The sequence below is a fragment of the Pipistrellus kuhlii genome, unplaced genomic scaffold (genome assembly GCF_014108245.1).
Source record: "Pipistrellus kuhlii isolate mPipKuh1 unplaced genomic scaffold, mPipKuh1.p scaffold_m20_p_4, whole genome shotgun sequence".
NCBI lineage: Eukaryota > Metazoa > Chordata > Mammalia > Chiroptera > Vespertilionidae > Pipistrellus > Pipistrellus kuhlii.
The window spans coordinates 70,816,640-70,831,163 of NW_023425540.1; the positions used below are offsets into that span (position 1 = coordinate 70,816,640).

Here is a 14,524-nt window from a genome sequence, read left to right on the forward strand (position 1 = left end):
GTGGCTGCAGTCAGATCTATCCAGGGCGCCCAGGTCAGAGCGGCTACGCCCGCGGAGTCAAAGGTTGCAGGGAGGATGCCTTGGGCCGCGGGGCGGGCTGGCGGAAGGCTGCGCCCAGAAAGTGAAAGAAGGCCCAGGCGCCTGGGCGGCTGGAGGGATAGAGGACCAGCACCGAGCGAGCCAGCCGCGGTGCCCTCCCGCACTTGGGGGGGGGGGGGGGGCCGGCGGGAAGCGGGCGCACGGCCAGGGGCGCACGCCCCCTGCTGGGCAGAGATGGGGAAGGTCCCGCTCCGGGCTCAGAGCCCCTTGGCCCAGAAAGCGGCCCCCCCTGCCGGCCGCGCAGCCTCACTGCACCCCGGGTTCCGCAGCCGCAGACTCGCCCCTGCCGGCCGCGGGGTGCGCAGCCGAGGAGCCCCTGTCGCACAAGGGACTCGAGCGAGGTGCAAGCCTCGGGCTGCCGTTGGGGGGCGCCGCTGCGCGCTGCGCCTGGCTCCGCTCCGCGGGGTCCTGGGCCACCGAACGGCCGGGCACCGGGCGAGAGGCGGCGAGGAGCCGACCCCCCAAAGCGGGGGCTGGCTGGCGCCGGGCTCCCTGCCGCCCCACGACCTTTCTCCGATCCCCCCCTCTCCCCTCCCCACCCAGGACTCCGTGGCCCCCGTTATCTCCCACCCCAGCCAGGCGCCCGCTCCCCTCCGTCCTTGGAGGGTGGAAGGGTGGGCTTGGGGCCGGGGGCGGGTCTGGGGGCGGACCCGGAGGCGGGGCTGTCTCTGCGGCAGGACCCAGCTCGGCTTCCCCCCGTCTCTCTGTGTCTCTCCTCCTCCCTCCTCCTGCTCCGGGCGGAGCCCGGCATGGGGGGGCCGGCGTCCGGCAGGCCAGGTACGGTTCTGTAGAAATTGGGGGGGCTCGGTGCGGGGTGGTGGAATGGGGGGAAATCAGGGGCAGGAAGGATCGGCGGACTGAGCGACGGAGAAACCCAGGGTAGCGGGACAAGGGGAAGGGGAGGGGTGCCCGTGGACCTGGGGCCCTGGGATGGAGAGGGGGATGGAGATGGCCAGGTTTGGAGCCGACGACGAGGAGGGGGGAGGACGGCGGTGAGGAGGGGCGCCTGGCACGAGAGGTGAGGCTGAGGCGCAGGAGAGGGTGTTGGGGGAAGCGCACCCGGGCAGGTATGCAGGCCGCAGCTCTGGAGGTAGCGGCGGGCCGGGCTGGGGATAGCGGGGTGGGATTGAGGGGCGGGAACTGGGAGAAGGTAGCGGGAGCCTCCCAAATCCTGGGGGAGGAAGAAGGAGGTTTGAGCTATCAGCCAGGAAAGCGGAGACCGTCGCTGAGGAGCCAGGGCGCGGGACGAGGGGTGGACGGAGGAGGCCCGGGCCCAGGCACAGAACTGGAAGGGGGAAGGCAGGGGATGGAGATATTTGGGTGGCGGTATTGTTCATACCCAACTCAGAGTGGCCCTACCCTTTCTCCAGCATCCCAGCCCTGCCCTCACGACACCCCCCAGCCGCAGGGCCCAAGATGGGGTGGGGAATCTGACCACCTCCCCCTTCCCCGGTGGGGTGCAATGCTCGCCAGTAGGCCCAGCCATAACTCCCTGTCTGTAGGTATGTCCAGTTCTGTGCAGCCTGTTTGTGTGTGTGTCTGTCTGGAGGTCTGTGTGAGCTGTGGGTGTGTCAAGTGTTTATGTCTGTGCGTCTGACTGTTCCTGGGTTGTGTTTACCTACGCTGATCTCTGTGTCTGCTCCTCTGACTGTAGATAAGGGTCTAGGGCCCCGTGGTGTGTGTCTGAATGTTTGTTCGTGGGGCCTGTTTGGTGGATCAGGATTGTATTGACAGGATGAGAATCTCCGTCGGTCTGATTTCTCCCAAGTATGTATGTGTGTCTCTGAACACCTTTGGGTGACTCCGTGTACAAATGCCCATCCGTGTCTGTCTGTCTGTGGGTCCTTAGAGGTGGTGTTGGGTTTGTGTGCCTCTGTTTTCTCTCTGAGGACCCGAGTCATGTCTCTGTTCCTCTCTCCCTCTTTCTCTCTCTCTCTCTGATCCCTGTCCCCCCCCCCCCATCTTTTTTCCCCTTCCCATCCCCCCACCAAGTGGATCCGGGACCCAGGGAGGGCCGTCCTCCGGGCCTGGTGGCTCTAAGCAGGGCCCCCCAGCCCCCACCTCCCACTTCACGACATGAACCTCCTCTACCGAAAAACCAAGCTGGAGTGGAGGCAGCACAAGGAGGAGGAGGCCAAGAGGAGGTAAGGCTGTGTCCTGGAATGCCCCCCTCACCTGCCTACCTCTGCCTCCCCCTAGCTGGGTCACATCCCTTCTGCCCTTCCTGGGTCCAACAGCCTGGCCATCAGCCTGACCTCAGAGTCTGTCCAGAATTGCTGGAATGGCACACGCCCTGTCCCCACCCTGCGCCTGCCTCCAGACCCTGCCCTGCCCTTTTGGGGGGCTTCCAGCACCCTGTTGGCTCCTCTCCATTTCCAGAGGCCCAGTCACGCCTTCCTCACTCACCTCTGGCCTGTGGTCTTCTCTCCCCACATGGGGCTGGCTCCTGCTCCTCTGTCATCTGACCTTGGAAGGGGCAGGCCATGCTGCCCTCACAGAACAGGGACGGGGTCATTTGTGGGGCAGCAGAGACGATCCCTTTGGCCCCCTCTCAGCCTCTGTTGGGGGAGGCGAGGGCCGAGAGGCAGGGGTGTGTGTGTGGAGAGGGACGCGTAGGCCCCACAGAAGAGCCAGCGCTTGCCCTCTCTCCTGCCCTCCCGGGGACCTGGGGTCTGGCCTCTTCTGGCTTGCTCCCTTCTCACCTTCACCCCCATTGACTGCACAGCCTCTTGGAGCCTGAGTCAGAGCCAGCTCCCTGCTCCCTGCTCCCTTCTCCAAACCGGAGTTTAATCCTTGCTAATTAGATTAATCAGAGCTATCACTGCAGCGATCTCTTCCTAATGAAGGGTTAGGAGACAGGGCCTTAATGAAAGCCCACCCCACAGCTTCTCCCCCTCTTCCCCGCCAGCCACCCCTGCCCTTCCCTCACCCAGAAGCCCAGGGGACAGAGAAAGGGGATGGGGGTGAGCCTGGGAGGGTGACAGAGAGCGGACAGCGCTGGGGAGACAGACAGACAGAGATAGGTCCGCCCAGGGAGGCTGCTCTCGTGACGTGGTTGGGGGTACAGCCCCGAGTCTGGGAGAGTAAGACAGGCCCCTGAGGCTGGGCACGGGGAAGGCCAGAGGCCAGGTGTGAGCATGAGGGGAAAGGAGGGGACCGGGTGGCAGGTGTGAGCCAGATGGGGTTGTGCTGCTGCTGGGTTTGCCATCTCTCTGCCCGTGTGTGAGATCGTCCGCATGTGTGCCGTGTGCTGGGATCGGCCAGCACGAGGCCGCTCCCCTGCACACATACCTACCTCTTCTCCCACCCCATTGTGAAAGCCGGGGAGTCCGCCTGAAGCTGCTCCTTCAGTGCCCTGGGCCTTTAGGCCGCCCCCCTCCCCAGCCCCACCCCAGTCCCTCCTCTCTCTCCCGGGGAGGCCACAGGGTTGCAGCCGACCTCCGCTCCCTCTCGGCCTTCTCTCCCCAGCTCCAGTAAGGAGGTGGCTCCTGCAGGCTCGGTGGGGCCTGGGGCTGGCCAGGGGCCCGGGGTCCGCGTGCGGGACATCGCCTCTCTGCGCCGCTCCCTCAGGATGGGCTTCATGACCATGCCCGCCTCCCAGGAGCACGCCCCCCACCCCTGCCGCAGTGCCATGGCCCCGCGCTCCCTCTCCTGCCACTCCGTGGGCAGCATGGACAGCGTGGGGGGCGGTCCTGGGGGAGGCGGCGGGGGTCTCTCTGAGGACAGCAGCACACGGAGACCCCCGGCCAAGCCCCGGAGACACCCCAGCACCAAGCTCAGCATGGCAGGGTCCGGGGCAGAGACGCCCCCTAGCAAGAAGGCAGGTGAGATACCCCCAAACGGAAGCAGGGAGTGGGGAGTCTGAAGGATCCATTGCAGGCCAGGGGAGGCCTGCTGGGAGGGCTCATTCCGGGAAGCACCAAGGAAATGGAAGGTTTCCTCCTCAGAGGGGCGGGGGGGGGGGGGGGGGGTTCCTTTCCGAGGGGTGTGAGATGGGTGGATTATTCAGAAACAGGGGAAGTTTCCTGAAAAGTTCCATCTTGGGAAAGGGGTGGCATGTCCTTGGACGTACATGAGGGCGGGAGAGAATTGAGGGCGGGAGCTTCAGATTCGGAGGAGCTCCTTGGACGGACTGGGGGTTCCCTGGTAAGATGGGACCCCCCTGGAGCTGTACGTTGAGAAATGTGGGCAAAAGGAAGAGGCAGCTATGTCCTTGCAGGCGGGCCAAGAGGTCAAAGGGCACCGTTTATTTTTCTCTTTCCCATCCTCCTCAGGCTCACAGAAGCCAGCCCCAGAGGGCCGAGAGTGTGGCCGGAAGGTCCCTCCTCAGAAGCCCAGGCGAAGCCCCAACACGCAGCTCTCTGTCTCCTTCGACGAGTCCTGCCCCTCCGCTCCCTCTCCCCGAGGGGGGAACCTGCCCCTCCAGCGCCTCAGCAGAGGGTCCTGCATCGCGGGGGACCCTGAGGTGGGCTCCCAGGAAGAGGAGCCCGTGTACATTGAGATGGTGGGCGACGTCTTCAGGGGAGGAGGGAGATGTGGGGGGGGCCTGGCCGGGCCCCCTCTTGGGGGCGGGGGTCCGACCCCTCCAGCCGGCGCTGACTCAGACTCGGAAGAGAGCGAGGCCATCTACGAGGAGATGAAATATCCGCTGCTCGAGGAGGCGGGGGACGGCCGGGCCAATGGGCCCCCCTCGCTGACCATCGCCTCCTCGCAACACCAGCCTCACGCCCTCCAGCCCCACGCCCACCATCGTCCGGCCTCAGCCCTCCCAGGCCGGAGGGACAGGGACAGGGACGGGACGCCCACCAAGACCACTCCTTGCGAAATCCCTCCGCCCTTCCCTAACCTCCTCCAGCACCGCCCTCCGCTCCTGGCCTTCCCCCAAGCCAAGTCTGCTTCCCGAACCCCCGGCGACGGGGTCTCGAGGCTCCCGGTCCTCTGCCACCCCAAGGAGCCGGCGGGCTCCGCCCCAGCTCCCCAAGTGCCTGCCCGAGAGCGGGAGACGCCCCCCCTGCCGCCGCCTCCTGCCGCCAACGTGCTGCTGCTGGGACCCTCGGGCCGGGCCCGGAGCCACTCCACCCCGCTGCCCCCCCAGGGCTCTGGCCAGCCCCGGGGGGAGCGGGAGCTCCCCAACTCCCACAGCATGATCTGCCCCAAGGCGGCAGGGGCGCCGGCAGCCCCTCCTGCCCCCGCCACCCTGCTCCCCGGCCCCCCCAAGGACAAGGCCGTGTCGTACACCATGGTGTACTCGGCCGTCAAGGTGACCACCCACTCCGTCCTGCCGGCCGGGCCTCCCTTGGGCGCTGGGGAGCCAAAGGCCACAGAGAAGGAGATCTCGGTCCTGCACGGGATGCTGTGCACCAGCTCGAGGCCCCCCTTGCCTGGGAAGTGCAGCCCCCACGGCGGAGCCGTGGGCACAGCGGGGGTCCTCCACCACCGAGGCTGCCTGGCCTCCCCGCACGGCCTTCCGGACCCAACGGCGGGCCCCCTGACCCCCCTCTGGGCCTGCCCGGCCTCGGCGGCTGGGCTCCAGAGACCCCCTGCCTACGAAAGCCTCAAGGCTGGGGGGGTGCTGAACAAGGGCTGTGGGATGGGGGGCCCAGCCCCCCTAGTCAAGATCCAGCTGCAGGAGCAAGGGACGGACGGGGGTGCCTTTGCCAGCATTTCCTGTGCCCACGTCATCGCCAGTGCGGGGACACCGGAGGAAGAGGAGGGGATGGGCGCGGCGGCGTTCGGGGCAGGCTGGGCTCTGCAGCGGAAGGTCCTGTACGGAGGAAGGAAGGCGAAGGAGCTGGACAGTGAGTGAAAGGAAGGTGGGGGGGAGGGGTGCGGACCTCCGCGGTGGGTTAGGGAAGGCCTTGGAGGAGTTATTTGGAAGCCATGGCCCATTGTGCTGAACTGGGGAGCATTCTGGGAGACAGGAGGGCTAAAGGGATGGGGTCCCCAAAGGTGTGCGGAAGGGACAGTCAGATCTGGGCTGGGGAGGCAGAATCTGGCCCCCAGAGCAGCCTCTCCTCCTGCCCAGTCCTGCTGTAGTCCCTGCCCCTCCCCTCGCTGGGCTGCAGGGGTGTGCGACTGTGCGCACACTTGGAGCTGAACACAGCTGCCTCCCAGCTGTTACCATGGCAACCAGTCCAGACTGGAGGGAGAGGAGAGGGAGGCCCCTACTGTTGCCTGGCAACGCAATGCTCTGCCAGGCCTACTCTCAGAGATGAGCTTAGTTCACAGTCAGCCCTTCCTCCAACAATTCCCCCCCAACGTACACACGCACACTTCCTGGCTCAGGATTTAGGATTCTTCCCCTCCTGGAGACAGGGCCCCTGTTCTGTCTCGGTAGGTAGGCATTACAGCCCTAGCTGGGGCTGTAGGGGCTTGGAAGCTAAAGCTGGGATAGGGCAGATCCCTCTGCCAGGAGTCTTGCCAGTGATTGCAAGGGAAGGTGGCAATACCCGGGTCCCCCCTGTGTGTGAATGTGCTGGGGGAGAGTGACAGAGGGCCCCTCCCTTCCCAGCTGTGACCTGCAAAGGGGCCGTGACTTGTGACCCACCCATGCTGCCGTGTGTGGAGCTGGGGGAACAGCGGGGATCCCCCCCCCAAACACACACACACACACACACACACACACACAGGCACTGAGCTCTCCTCGTCATCACAGCAGGGGCCGAGGATAACGCCCGGGCCTGGAACGGCGGCAGCTCCGAGGGCCCAGCCAAGGTGGAGCGTGAGGACAGGGGTCCTGTGGCGTCGGGGATCCCAGTGAGGAGCCAGGGGGCCGAGGGCCTGCTGGCCAGGATCCACCACGGAGGAGACCGAGGCGGGAGTCGCACAGCGCTGCCCACACCTTGCCAGACCTTCCCGGCCTGCCATCGAAACGGAGGTGACACCCGGCCCGCCCACACCTGCGCCCGGATGGGGTGGGCTGCGGGGGGCAACCTCCCCGGGCTCACGTCCTGGGGCCCACACCCTAATGCCTCATCTCCACCCCTGCCCTCTGCTGAGGCCGTCCTCAGGGAACGAGGGGAGACCTGAGGGCCCCTTCCCTCTCTTCCTCAGACTTCACCGGAGGCTACCGCCTGGGGCGCTCCGCCTCCACCTCCGGAGTCCGGCAGGCCGTGTTCCACACCCCCAGGCCCTGCAGCCAGCCCCGCGACGTGCCCAGCCAGGTGAGGAGGAGGCGGCCAGAATGTGGAAAGCAAGGCATGGAGTCCGGCTGGGCCCTGGCGCGGACTAACAGGGTCCAGGTAGACGGGTTGGGGGGTGGAGTTGGAGGAGGATCCCGGAGCGGGGCTGCTGATGACGGAGAAGCCAGGCAGGGCCGCCCCTGGTCAGGGTCAGGGTTAGGGTTAGGGTTAGGGTTAGTGTGTGTACAGTGTGTGCACCTTTGTGCACCCCCTCTGGGGGGCCCACTGGAAAAGTGCACCCTACTGGGAAGACAGCTTTGAAAAGGTGCCCCTTCCGCAGCGGGAGGCAGGCACAGCCGGGCAGAGGGTGGTGCCAGGGCTGGGTCCCTGTCCCCACGGGTGCCCGCAGCCGGGGGGAGAGGATGGGGTGAAGAGAACACTTGTTTCTGGGAGAAGGCAGTGGGGACAAGGGCGCCGTCCTCCTGAGGTCCTGACCCATCTTCTCCCTTCCTCCCCGCGTCGGGGCGGCGGCGCACAGACCCACCCCGCGCTGCCGCTGCCGCTGCCCCCGCCGCCCCCGCCGGCCCGCGAGCGCGACGGCAAGCTGCTGGAGGTGATCGAGCGCAAGCGCTGCGTGTGCAAGGAGATCAAGGCGCGCCACCGGCCCGACCGCGGCCTGTGCAAGCAGGAGAGCATGCCCATCCTCCCCAGCTGGCGGCGCGGGCCCGAGCCGCGCAAGTCCGGCACCCCGCCCTGCCGCCGGCAGCACACCGTCCTCTGGGACACCGCCATCTGAGGAGGGCGGGGCCCCGGGGCTGGGAGCAGGGCTGGCTCCCCAGGAACTTGAAGGACCAGGTGAGAGAGCCACCCGGCCCTGCGTCCTAACCCCGGAGGAGGCGGGGAGGCTGCCAGGCCCACGAGCTGCGTGGGGCACTAGCAGGACCCACAGACATTTGGGGGAGGAGGAGAAGGAGGGTTTGCTTGAAGCTGGGAGTGAGACTCCCGCTGCTCCTCCCATGAGCGGGGTAGACCCCTCCCAGAGGGCAAAGGCCAAGCCAGAGGTCAGCATGGGGGCGGAGGGAAGGGCTAGGGAGGACGGGGGATGATTGGGCCCATGGAAGGAGGGACTAGAGAGAGAAAGGTGGAGGAGCTCTTATGGAGTCGGGGATGGATTGGGGAGGGCATATTTATTTTATTTATTTTAGTCTAGAGGGCAATTCCGTCCCCACTCCCAACCCCCAAGCAGGGAGTGGGGAGTGGAGAGCAATGAAAGAAAAGCAAGTTTGCACTCTTCCCCAACGCCCGAAGGCCCCACTATCCAGGCCTGCCCCAAAGCTAGGGATGGGTCTGGAGGGCAGCAGACTCATTACAGTAGTTACAAGTGGCCAGAATTTGGTAGTGAGCTGGCCTGCTCTAAAGCAGGCATCTGATTTAGCTCTGGAGTGAGGATCTGGCACCAGGGATGGGTGGGATGGTGGGGAAGGAGGGACATTTTTGTGGGTGGGGGGAGGGCAGGGTATTTATTTAAATTAAAAAAAAACAAACAGAAGAGATGTCAGGAAATTTTTTTTTAATTCCTTTCTTGCAGAATAATATATTAAAAGACTAATGATCCTAGGACTGGCTTCTTAAATCTCAGTGTGCTCTGCCTTTCTTACACTTGTTTCCTTTCCCCTCTGACCCTGGGTTTGTGGGCGTTGAAGGCTGGGCAGGGAGGGGTTGAGTGGTTGTACTAACGGGGACAGGTGGAGTCTGAGGTAAGTTTTCAGTGACTCACATATTTATGGAGCACCTGATGTGTGCTTGACAATGTGCCAATGCAGAAGGAATATTCAAACTAAAACCTGCCCTCGAGCAGTTGTGATCTACCCAGGGAGATGAACTACCCGAGCTGACACTAGACAGCTCCCGGAGTAAGAGAGGGCAAGGGCTGCAATCAGTTCTGGGAGATTGAGCCTATAAGGACAGGTAAGGTTAGGATGAGCTGGGGAGAGGAAGGAAAGTCCCAAAGTCACAGTGGTTTTCTGTGAAACAGTAGAAGATGGGGGTTCGGGCCTGGGAGCGTGTGTAAATAATACATACGGCAGCCCTGGCCGGGTGGCTCAGTTGGCTGAAGGGTCATCCCATACACCAAAAGGTTTCTTGTTCGATTCCTGGTCAGGGCACATGCCTGTCTGTTGCATGTCGCAGGTCCCATTTCCTGTCTGGAGGAGTATGGGAGGCAACTGATCTGTTTCTCTCCCACAGCAATGTTTCTCCCTTCCTCTCTCTCCAGAATCATTTAAAAAACCCCAAGCAAACATATCCGCAGGTGAGGACTGATAAATAGGTAAATAAATAAATAACAGAGGCTATAGGGAGTCAGCCATGCTGGAGCTGGTTGAGAAAGATGGGCTTCACAGGAACATGCCGGTCTTGGGGAAGGAACCAGAGAAACCTCAGGAGGTGCTGAGTCATCGAGAAAGGATGAGAACCATGAATGGGAGAACGGAGGACAAGAGACAATGAATGGGGGTGAGAGGAGGGAGAGCATCTTCCAAGCCCAGTTTGGAGCTTAGGTGATTGGGGGAATGATCACCTTGAAACAGCAAGAAAAGTGGGGTTAAAAGGACTTTGAGTGAAGATCAATGAATTTGAAGCAATAGTGAATATTCAGTTAAAAGGTTTGTGGCCGAAACCGGTTTGGCTCAGTGGATAGAGCGTCGGCCTGCGGACTGAAAGGTTCCAGGTTCGATTCCAATTGGGGGCATGTACAGGCACATCTCCAGTAGGGGGTGTTCAAGAGGCAGCTGATCGATGTTTCTGACTCTATCCCTCTCTCTTCCTCTCTCTAAAAATTCAATAAAATATATTTTAAAAAAAGGAAGGTTTGTGATCACCTAGAAAAGAGTTTCAAAAAATATGGATAATACAAGAGATGTTTTTAAACAGTATGATGGACATTTAAAAAAAAACTTTAATTGTCTTGTGTTTATTTTCATTCATATTAAAGAAATTATAAGCAGCACATCAGACTTCTTGTTATTTCATGGTTATTATTAAATAAGGCTAATCTTTATGTTTTCATTGATTTCAGAGAGGAAGGAACAGGGAGAGAGTGATAGAAAATCATTGATCGGCTGCCTCCTGCATATTGCTTACTGGGGATCAAGCCTGCAACCTGGGCATGTGCCCTGACCTCTCTTGGTTCATAGGTTGAGGCTCGACCACTGAGCAACACTGGCCAGGCACAAATGAAAAATTTTAAGTTTGACCACATTCACAATTTAAACTTATATATGGCCAAGTCAATCTATAAACATAACTGAGAAAATTTTTCTTCTAACACATGAAAAAATGATCGGTACAATATACAAGAAAGAAAGATTTTTGAGTTGATATGAAAAAGAACCCAAACAAATGTGAAAAAGAGGACATGAACAGTTCACCAAAGAAACAGAAGTTGCCAATAAACATGTCCAACCTTAACAATAAATAATGCAAAATAAAACAATAATAAAATACTTTCAGCTATCAGGCAAAACTGAAACTTCATAACATCAATCTGGCAAGTATGCGCAGGAAAGAGGCACTCCTTGTAAGTGTAGATTAATACAGTCTTTGGAGGTCAGGTTAACTATTAAAATTTAAAAAGGGCATGGTTTTGACTCAAAAATTCCATTTTCACAAATTTATCCTATGGAAATAGTTATATAGATATACTAAGCTAAGTGTACAAGAATGCTAATTGCAGCATTGTTTGAAATAATTAGAAACTGGAAACCCCTAATGTTATCCGTATGGAACTAAGCCATTTATGGGATCCATGGAAAACTAAAGCTGTTAAATACAATGCAGAAGGTACAGCTGCTCTAGACACAAAAAGCGGTTCATAATAAGTGAACAAAGTAGTGTGCAGGAAAGTACAATATAGAAAAAGCACATTTTGAGAAAAAATACGTGTAAATTTTTATGTAGGTCTGGAAGGAAGTACACCAAATACTTGGCGATTATTTTTCGGCCTGACAAGAGAGGTGTCTTAATTTGCTTCAAAAAAATTTAGATTACTTAAATTTTTATGTGTATATCTTCATTCTGAAATCAGAAAACTATATATTTATTATTAAAAAAAAATAGGCCGAAACCCGTTTGGCTTAGTCCCAGGTTCGATTCCAGTCAGGGGCTTGTACGTTGGTTGTAGGCACATCCCCAGTAGGGGGTGTGCAAGAGGCAGCTGGTCGGTGTTTCTCATCGACGTTTCTAGCTCTCTATCTCCCTTCCTCTCTGTAAAAAAATCAATAAAAATATATTAAAAATAAATAAATAAAATAAAATAAAAATAAGTAGTTATGTGTTCAAAGAGGATAAAGACAGAGGGCAGGGGTTGTGCTCAGTGACAAGGCACAGAGGTAGGCACCAAATGCCAGGTACTGTGGAGCCAGCATATGTGGGTTCAAATCCAGATGGGCACTTAGAGGTTGCAAAGAGCGCGGTAGGGATAGATATGGAGATGAGGTGAGATGAGAAAAACTGGAGTCTCAGCAGATGTGGAAGGAGAGTCTGGATTGGATGGGGTCAGGGCAGTCAGGGCTCAGACCAAGGCAGGTGCTTAAGGATGCTGTGAGCCTGGGCAACCCAGACCTTTGTGAGATGTACAAGACGGAAGGCCTGCAGAGAGTTAAAATGTTTAAAAAACGTAGACTGTGCTGGAGCTATAAGTCTCACAGGAGGAGGGCTGAGTGCCCCCTGGGAAGTCACCTGGGCCCGGCCTGCCTGCCAAACACCTGGTAAAACACCTGGATGTCCTCCTGGGGCCACCACGCCACGTCCAACTCTGACTTTTCACCTTCTGAAACTCCAGCCAAGCAGGGAGGTCTAGGGCAGGGCAGCCAGAGGTGAGAGTGTCCTGGAGCATTCGAGTCAAGGGGGTGACAGGAGCCGGGTGGGGAGACCTTCATTGGGAGGGAACCCATTCAAAGGAAAGGGGGGAGAAAAGTTCCTCAGAAATAATGTGCTGCCTTCTTTTTCATGGCCAATTTTCCCGTTGAGATAATATTTCAGCTCTGATGAGAGATTTCCGCCAAAGGGCACGTCACAAAGACTTGGGAGCAATTTGGAAGAGCTCTCAATGGCCAAAGGGCGGGATAATCCGAGCATCAATATGGGTAAGAACCGGCCTGGCTGCTGGGGCTCAGTTGGTTAGAGGATTGTTCGATGCACCACAGAGTCTCAGGTTCAATTCCTGGTCAGAGCACATACCTAGGTTTCAGGTTTGAGCCCCTGGTCGAGGTGTGTGCAGGAGGCAACTGATTGAAGTCTCTCTCTCACATCAGATGTTTCTCTGTCTCTCTCTCTCCCTTCCTCTCTCTCTTTGATCTTTTAACCTTCAGTCTCTCCTCCCTCTCTACACCCCTCTTTTCAAACAAGTAATTTGATATTTTTCCCGCACGCTTGTACAGACCAAGGAAGGCTTTGAATGATTAGAATTTAGAAAACATCGATAGAGAGAACATGAGAGAGAAACATCAATCAGCTGCCTCCTCCTGCACACTCCCTACTGGGGATGTGCCCGCAACCAAGGTACATGCACTTGACTGGAATCAAACCTGGAACCTTTCAGTCCGCAGGCCCTTGCTCTATCCACTGAGCCAAACCAGTTTTGGCTCTCCCTTCCTCTCAATAAAACGTATCTGCAGGTGAGGATTTTTTATTTTTATTTTTAAGGGTAAGAACTGCACTAGGTTGGAAGACAAATATGGTTAAATTCATTAGTTCATAATGACAAAAATATTTCTCTCCTTTGGAGGATGGCAGAGAATCAATTCATTATTTTAAGAATTGGTTAAGTAAAGGGGGAAAAATCAAGCATCTATAAAATCACTGGTGAAGGGTAGTTTCTGTTTACATGAATATTTCGGCTATACGTGAAGACAGAATTTTAGAATTGGAATATCGCCATGAAGTAATGGATCCAGGTATTGAGTTTCAGTAACAGCGATCATCATATACACAGAACAAGAGACAACCAGACATGGCGTGCTTCCTGATAGAAGAAAGCACCACCATCTATGAAGTGTTCCAGTCCCCCAAAAATTGAACTTAAAAATATGATCAAGCCTGTAGCCAAAACCAGTTTGGCTCAGTGGATAGAGCATCGGCCTGTGGACTAAAAGGTCCCAGGTTCCATCCTGGTCAAGGGCATGTACCTTGGTTGCGGGCACATCCCCAGTAGGGGGTGTGCAAGAGGCAGCTGATCGATGACTCTCTCTCATCGATGTTTCTAACTCGCTATCTCTCTCCCTTCCTCTCTGTACAAAATCAATAAAATATATTTTAAAAAGAGAGAGAACACTGAAATATTAATGGGATAGATTATATGAGGTCTGGGATTTGCTTCAAAATAAAATGAAAAGTGAGAAAGTGTGAGGGGAACAAATGAATGAGTTGATCATTGTTGTGGCTGATGAATGTTTGGTCTTCCCTTGGGTCTGTTTGAAATTTTCCACAATAAAAAGTATTTAAGTTAGTGTGATGAGTCAAAAATTTTCCTCCTTTGAAAAAAATAATGGGTGAAGCTAATGATCTGGGAGCCCCTCCCAGCACACATAATTAAAAATAACCTTTTCTTTAACAAAAAATTCGCAACCTGATATATATATAAACTAGAGGCCTGGCACAAGGATTCATGCACATTGAAAGGAAATTAATTAGAAAAAACATTTTAGAGGCTGGGGAGGGACCTGGGGAGATTGGCCAGCCAGGAAGGGACCATGGGAGGGCTCCAGGATATGTCAGGCCCATTTTGCCCAGTCCCCATGGGCAGGACTCCTGCAGCAAGCTAACCTTCTAGTCAGGGGGTCTGTCCCTTAGTGGTTAGTGCACATCATATCGACTGGTCGAACAAACAGTCGGACACTTAGCACATTAGGCTTTTATTATATAGGATATGCATTGTAGAAAGTTTTCAAATATTGAAAAGCAAAAATAAAACACCATATTCCTACCACCCAGAGGTTACCATTTAACAATCTATAATAATAAACGCATAATAAGCTAATTAGACTGACGGCCTTCCGGATGAAGTTGGGGCTTTGAGGGAAGCCTGGTCCTGGGTGCTAAGAGGGAAGCTGGTGCCGGCAGCCAGGGGAAGGAAGGCCTACTTTTGCATGAATTTTGTGCATCAGGCCTCTAGTTTACTATATAACATTACAGAACTTTTTCTCCAAATATATATATATTAGTGATTTCAGAGAGAAAGGGGAGAGGGAGACAGAAATAGAAACATGATTAATGATGAGAGAGAATAATTAATCAGCTGCCTCCTG

General features: G+C 56.7%; 1 protein-coding gene across 4 annotated transcripts; it reads left to right on the top strand.

Annotated features, from left to right (window-relative positions):
* Window positions 1–378: 378 nt before the first annotated feature.
* NYAP1 (neuronal tyrosine phosphorylated phosphoinositide-3-kinase adaptor 1) lies at window positions 379–14,084 on the top strand. 4 transcript variants are annotated; one of them, XM_036411232.2, is made up of 7 exons: window positions 385–876; window positions 2,092–2,243; window positions 3,568–3,923; window positions 4,374–5,897; window positions 6,755–6,976; window positions 7,153–7,262; window positions 7,759–8,744. In XM_036411232.2, exons 2-7 carry the CDS (start codon window positions 2,176–2,178, stop codon window positions 8,014–8,016), a joined length of 2,538 nt encoding a protein of 845 aa, XP_036267125.1. In that variant the 5' UTR covers window positions 385–876; window positions 2,092–2,175; the 3' UTR covers window positions 8,017–8,744. The 4 variants fall into 4 exon arrangements, with proteins under 4 accessions (XP_036267129.1, XP_036267125.1, XP_036267128.1 ...); XM_036411235.2 differs by having other exon boundaries at window positions 386–876; window positions 6,758–6,976; window positions 7,759–8,743; XM_036411233.2 differs by lacking the exon at window positions 385–876 and adding an exon at window positions 1,212–1,601.
* The last annotated feature ends 440 nt before the right edge of the window (window positions 14,085–14,524 follow it).

Excerpts from the sequence above, each read along its gene's own strand:
- NYAP1 (XM_036411232.2), top strand. The coding sequence starts at position 2,176 with ATGAACCTCCTCTACCGAAAAACCAAGCTGGAGTGGAGGCAGCACAAG. Across the intron at positions 2,244-3,567 it reads GAGGAGGAGGCCAAGAGGAG|CTCCAGTAAGGAGGTGGCTC; the intron begins GTAAGGCTGTGT and ends TTCTCTCCCCAG. Across the intron at positions 7,263-7,758 it reads CCCGCGACGTGCCCAGCCAG|ACCCACCCCGCGCTGCCGCT; the intron begins GTGAGGAGGAGG and ends GGCGGCGCACAG.